A 6,999-nucleotide genomic window follows, 5' to 3' on the forward strand; every position below is an offset into this window, starting at 1 on the left:
ATGAAAATAACAATAATTCATTAAAACTAATCAGTTTTATGGTTAAAAAACTTTACTCTAATTAAGAATTCACTTACATGAGAAAAACAATATAAACAGTATCTTATCCTTAGTACTGCGATTTTATTCAAAAGTGGGTAGAAATGAAATAACTGCGTAAACATGACGTACGTACTATGATCAAGTGCACAGGCGAAGCGTACAACACATGCATTAAGAGATACTAGATATGGCATGGCACGTTAGGGTATGTATAGTTTGATAATATATATTTTTTAGTTTATATATTTTTTTTTAATAATTTTAAAATGCAATGACATCCTAAACACGCTTAAGCTTAGTACAATGCGAGATAGGAGTAAAACTCACAATTTATACAATTTTCTTAACGTAAGTTCATAGGTGTTACTATGTGCTCAATTATATCACAAACTAATAAAAATAATAATTAATTAAAAATTCATAAATCCAAAATGTTTCAAAGCTACAATGAGCCTGTCGTTATATATCATTGAATCTAATCCTATCAAACCTTTATCTAAAAAAATAAAACGATGAAAATTTTATATTGGCTGAGCAATTCTTAGGTGTTGTACCTTGGTAACGAAGGTGTTGCTACAGATATAGATACAGCTACATACAGCTGCTCAACACTTATTTATTTTGATACGAGATGGTAACTTGGTTACATTTTACACTGCATAATTGTATTTATAATTTAAGGAAGTTAATTCTTTTAAATATTGAAGGTAACGTAAAATTATTTTCCCAAAATTACTCCGAATTGAAACCAAGAACAACTACACAAACTTCAATTTGTTCGTAATGAGGGTGGCGAGAAATTAATGTTAGCCAATGTATTAAACTTACCACTTAATCCGTAAACACGATGTATCCAAGCTTTACACCTTTAATAAGTGGGTTAGCTTTTCGCTAAACACACGGTGGATAACATATCGGTAAAAGTTTTTTTATATTTATGACTAGCTGACCCCACAGACGTTGTTCTGTATATAATAAATAAAATAATGTTTTTATATGAATTTGTCAATAATATATCATAACATCAAAAATTACTTCGTAAAATATGCACCCTGCTGTCGTAATGAAATTGTTTCACAGCAGAACTGTCAAACCGTGCGTCAATAAATTCTCTCATAGAAATTATGTATGGACACATCAAAGGAAAACAAAGTTGTTGTTTTTATTTAATTTAGCAGCATTTTCACTATTTATTCACCTTATAAACCTTCCCTGGACTTCCACAAATAATTCAAGACCTAAATTGGCCAAATCGGTCCAGCCGTTCTCGAGTTTTAGCGAGACTAACGAACAGCAATTCATTTTTGTATGTATAGAAGATTGTTTATGAATTTTTACCAGTGGGAGGCTCCTTTGCACAGGAAGCCGGCTAGATTATGGGTACCACAACTGCGCCTATTTCTGCCGTGAAGCAGTAATGTGTAAACATTACTGTGTTTCGGTCTGAAGGGCGCCGTAGCTAGTGAAATTACTGGGCAAACGAGACTTAACATCTTCTGTCTCAAGGTGACGAGCTGACAACGTGACCGCTTTTTTGGGGTTTTCAAGTATCCTAAGCGGCACTGCATTGAAATGGGTAGGGCGTATCATTTACCATCAGCTGAACGTTCTGCTCGTCTCGTCCCTTATTTTCATAAAAAAAAAAATAAGGGACGAGACGAGTAGGATGTTAAACTGATGGTAATTGTTACGCCCCGCCCATTACAATGCAGTGCCGCTCAGGACTTGTAAAACCAAAAATTTCTGAGCGGCACTACAACAATTTTGCTCGTCACCTTGAGACATAAGATGTTAAGTCTCATTTGCCCAGTAATTTCACTAGCAACGGCGCCCTTCAGACCGAAACACAATAATGCTTACGCATTACTGCTTCACGGCAGAAATAGGCGCCGTTGTGGTACCCATATGTATTCAACACAAAATCGACAATACAATTGATTGGTTTATTAGTGAGGATAGTTTTACTGGATTAAACTATTACCATTTTTTGTCACTTCTTTTTAACACCCACAGACACAACCAACAAAAGAGAACAAATTCTACATAACACGGTATACTCAAAAATGATATCGAGAGCTACATTTTTGCATTATTTAGCTGATCTCTTGTACGTCACAATTAAACGCTTTACACAACGTCTTAGTTAAATCACGCAAATACCGAGTGTTAACCCTGATTACATAATTATTAGGTTTCACTAACTTATCGATATGTTTATTCATTTTCGTACAACACTAGGTATTTTGACAGAAGTCAAATCTATTGTTACAGTGTATCTATTACTTCAAGTTTTAATGTTATTTTTCGCAATATAAGAAAAAGTTGTGAGGTTGTCATAAGAATTTTAAGAATATGAGATTAGCGTAATGGTATTAAGTTCGAAATTGATGTAAATAAATTTGTAGTTATGTCTTTTCGTGATTGTGAACTAAGGCCTATCATAAAGTCGGAATTAAGTGTGTGTATTACATATTTATTGGATAAATGTGTGAGTTTGGTTTCTACTTTCTATAGTAAAATGACATGATGCCACTTCTACTAGTTTTTTCTGTTCTGTGGTAGGTACAGATATACTTTATTTTTCCTGTCCAGAGGCAATGTTGTATGCAGCATGATAAGTTTTAAGTGCCGAAATAACTCCCGTGTTGGGACATAATTGCACACCTGTCACATCGAGTTTAAATATACTTATAAATATATTTTAATATACCAAGGTTTCAAAAGAATATAACTTATTGTTGACAGTGACAGGTGAACAGGGTGAAGATGTCTGTCTATAAAAGGCGATGTCTCCCTGGCGTCGACCAACGGATCCTCCATAGTCAGTCCCGCTTGCGCCTAAGAGGGCACCTGCCCAAAGCCAACCTCAGGTGGGGTTAAGTGATTAGGCACCTAGGTTTACGTGAGTCCCACATAACCAACGCAGACTTAGGCTGCGTTGGTATGCATGAGCATTCACCACCTCCCTCCCGTCGTTATCCCGGAGGGTAGCCCTTTCCCTTTGTTTGGGCGCAAAACAAAAAAATATACGATCATGATCGTCTAATAAATCTTGGGCATTTTCGTTCATCAAATATTTCTGCAAATCTAAAATCTATGTCCTAGTCATACATTCCGTAACAGAAGCTTTGGCTTTAGAAATTATTTCCATGCGTCTTTTGGTTATATTCTGGTATGTAAAATAAATGCAATAAATTTTTTGTCCTGGCGTTCGCCTCCAACCCTTTATTTTTAGTAGTTCTGTCACTGTCTCCTTTATGTTCAAAATCAATGTCTCAGGTTTCTGTTCTTCGACATTGGACAAAAGTGTCTGTGGTCCCTTCCGGCATTGGTTAGTAGTCTTTCCATGGGTTTAATTATGCAACGTATCTTTCGGAATTTTGAATTCAATGCTTGCATTTTGATTTGTTTTCTATTTGACCATCTGCACACCGATCTCAGGAGCGTCTTGAGCATATTGGCATTCTTTTTTAAACTACCTCTTTGTTCTGTTACAATTACACGAGTTTTAATCCAAAGGTTTTTGACTTACCAGTGAAAAGAAATCCCTTTTCGGGCTATACAACAGACGTAGATTCTAAACAATTTGTTATTTTTTTAAAGTGATAACCCTCCTTCTGGCACTAGTTACATAAATTAAATTTGAAAACGAAATTTATGAAGGATGCGGGACTAGAACCCGCGACCTTACGCGTTCCGTTCTAGTGCTCTTTCCAATGAACCAACCTTTCGAGTGACGCATCGTTGTTAAATCTTGTTCAACTCCCAGGCTTGGGCTTTATCTACAGGATCTACTTTACACCTGCTCAACCCCAATATTTGCATATTAGGAATTTGACTTGAGATTTCGCTCTTTCAAGTGATAACCCCCACTTCAGGGATTAATTATATAAATTAAATTTGAAAACAATATTTATGAATGATGCGGGACTCGAACCCGCAACCTCTCGTATTTCGTTCGTGCGCTCTTTCCATTACACCAACCGTTCGAGTGACGTATCGTTGATAAATCTTGTTCAACTCCCAGGTTGGTGTACCAGTGGGAGGCTCTTTTCCACAGGATGCCAGCTAGATTATGGGTACCACGCGCGCGTATTTCTGCCGTGAAGCATTACTATTTCGGTCTGAAGGGCCCCACAGCTAGTGAAATTACGGGGCAAATGAGACTTAACATCTTATGTCTCAAAGTGACGAGCGCAGTGATAGTGCCGCTCAGAATTTTTGGAGTTTTTCAAGAATCCTAATCGGCATCAATTACCATCAGCTGAACATCCTGCTCGTCTCATCCCTTGTTTTCATAAAAAAAAACAACTGCCAGGTTGTGAACCACTTTACAGTTAACCTGCTCAACCCGAATAATTTGCATATTAGGAAATTGAATTTAATTTATGTAATTAATCCCAGAACTGAGGGTTATCACTTTAAAAAAATTTGATTTGAAAGAGTGACATCTCAAGTCAATTTCCTAATATGCAAATATTAGAGTTGACCGGAACACATGCCAGAAGTCTACTACTATACAAGCTCCTATCTTTTCAAATCCAACTAGCTTTATAAAATAAAGAAAATTAAGTTTTTAAATATTTATTTGAAAACATACAAATAGCAATGAATATACTAAGAGTTGTTTAACTTACTACAACCACACATATTGGAGATATATTGCCATACAGAGAGCATTTTAATCCTGGAGCCTACTTAAAATAATTAGGGTTTATACATTAGTTTAGCATATTTAAACACTACTATCTAGTTTGGAATATGTGCTATAATATGAAAAAGTATAAACATACTGACTACACTGCGTGAGTCCTCTGCTAAAACAATGTTTTGTATACAACACCACTAATGGATATTACACTTGGGAGTCATATACATACATGTGGTGCACAGGACGCAATATCTATATATGTACAACAGCTATGTACATGTTTCTAACAGGAACTTAAAAGTACAATTGCACCTCTATTATGTGTGTAAATGGGTTAATAATCATACAACCAGATTTAAAGTTGCAGAGGGCAGAACTACTTGAGTATGTATACATCTATCTCACCAGTAATGTTTAGATCTGACTATTCAACAGCAAATCATGAGAAACAATCATAACGGACTAATACATAATCAATATAATTCTACATCTTAAATACTTTAAGTATGTAAATGTAGCTGTGATCTAATCCAGTAATGTCTTCCTGTTAGTTTTCCAGGATAAATATGTATTCCAAAACAAAGCTACCATTTGCACCAGCAATACCTGATACTGCAGGGGTACATAATAAAAATTTAATAATTGTACCCAAGGCCATATATAATAATTTGTTTTCAATACATCAAGGTAGTTTAAATCTATATCTTTTTTTAAATTATCCCATGTTTTGCCTTGTAAAGCACCTACAGCACTCAACAATAAAAGGAGAAATGTTGGGGCAAAAATTACTTGGTCAACAAACACCTTTTTTATTGCAACCATTTTTCCACTTGAACCAATATAGTGGTTCAATAGTCCATACCAAACTCTTAATGCTGGTCCCTGAAATAACAAAAACGAATTTAATACATTACGATTTATGACAATGGTAGAAGAGGGCATGAATCGTGACAAAATACTTTATAGGTTAGTCAAGATAGTTTCAGAGTTTAATAGCTGGATGGTTCTTAGCTATAGTTCGACCCTGTAGGTGCCACTGTGGGCAAACTAATAATTATCTATTAATATACTTTAAATATCTACAATGACTCCTTGTCTTAACAAAGTAGCTACTAAGATATGGGGAAAGTTATGATTTACACCTACCAATAACCCTGCCACTGTACATAAATATGTAATAAAGTTTTCAAGTTACTGAATTAGACAAATAGTGTTGAGTTACTAAATCAATTCAGTCATGTTTGAGCCACTACAGAGAGAAAAAAGCTATGTTAATTTTGAGTAATATGAAATGTAAGAAAGTTTAAAGTATATAATATAAGAGACGAATTCAGTCCTAATTCTGTTGTATTTATAAGACAAGAAAATAAAATAAGTCGTAAACACGTACACCAATTATAAAACCTATCGATGAGAATTTGAGTGTTCTGACGTAATCTATATATTTAAATGATTTTCTTTCAATAACTGTCTGCGATATTATGTCTCCAGTAGCCATGAGAGTGCCAGTTTGAATTGCTTGCACTAAATAGGGCCTTCGTTTTAAGAGTTTCTGATAAAATTGAACAAGTCCACGAGCCTTCATCGCGAAAACTTGCATTTTCCTTGTTCAGCTCTTTATGAATTACAGCTGTTGCGGTAACTTTTCCATCGTTGTTTATTTCTGTATTCCAAAGTCCCTTCCAAATAATACCTATTATTAATTCATAATACCTAATTACTGTTTAAACTTTGTAATTTATATGCTTTGTTTGTATGAACTATGAGATGAGAGAGATATTCTATAAATTAATATTCTTTGATGATAGGTAGGTACCTACTACCTAAATCATTGAAATAAAAATTCTCAAATGTCAACTGAGTGGTACCAAAGAATTGAGATAGAAGTGAGTTTCTAGCATTCTATGATCTGAAGGTGAGACTTGACAGTTGACACTATACTTCATAAAACATAGCTTGATCTCTGCGACATAATATGTCAAACCTATGATATTCCTTGGTTTGTCAGAATTAAGAAAATGTCGATAGAAATTATCAACGTTTCTTACTATTATCAATGCTAATTTTACATATTATTTGGATTTAATTTAATTACAAATGTTAGTAAATATTTACGAATATTTTTATATAAAATACAAACAATTTGTTATGTATTTAAAGTGATAACCCTCACTTCTCGGATTAATTACACAAATACAACTGAAAACTCGAACCCACGGTCTCTCGCGTTCGTGCGAATGCTCTTTCAAGTTAGCCAACGGAGTCCCGCATCGTTCATAAAATATTGTTTTCAGTTTTATTTGTGT

General features: G+C 34.5%; 1 protein-coding gene across 1 annotated transcript; it reads right to left on the minus strand.

Moving 5' to 3' along the window:
* Positions 1-4,610: 4,610 nt before the first annotated feature.
* On the minus strand, positions 4,611-6,554 carry LOC126965747 (protein Mpv17). The gene is made up of 2 exons (XM_050809506.1): positions 6,084-6,554; positions 4,611-5,575 (listed from the first exon to the last, which is right to left on the minus strand). Exons 1-2 carry the CDS (start codon positions 6,291-6,293, stop codon positions 5,219-5,221), a joined length of 567 nt encoding a protein of 188 aa, XP_050665463.1. The 5' UTR covers positions 6,294-6,554; the 3' UTR covers positions 4,611-5,218.
* Between the last annotated feature and the right edge of the window lie 445 nt (positions 6,555-6,999).

Source organism: Leptidea sinapis, chromosome 8 (assembly GCF_905404315.1).
Source record: "Leptidea sinapis chromosome 8, ilLepSina1.1, whole genome shotgun sequence".
Taxonomy (NCBI): Eukaryota; Metazoa; Arthropoda; class Insecta; order Lepidoptera; family Pieridae; genus Leptidea; species Leptidea sinapis.

Bases quoted from the DNA above. Each gene is read 5' to 3' on its own strand.
- LOC126965747 (XM_050809506.1), bottom strand. From the start codon at position 6,293: ATGCAAGTTTTCGCGATGAAGGCTCGTGGACTTGTTCAATTTTATCAG. The intron at 5,576-6,083 runs GTACGTGTTTAC...TTGTTATTTCAG, and splicing joins CGATAGGTTTTATAATTGGT to GGACCAGCATTAAGAGTTTG.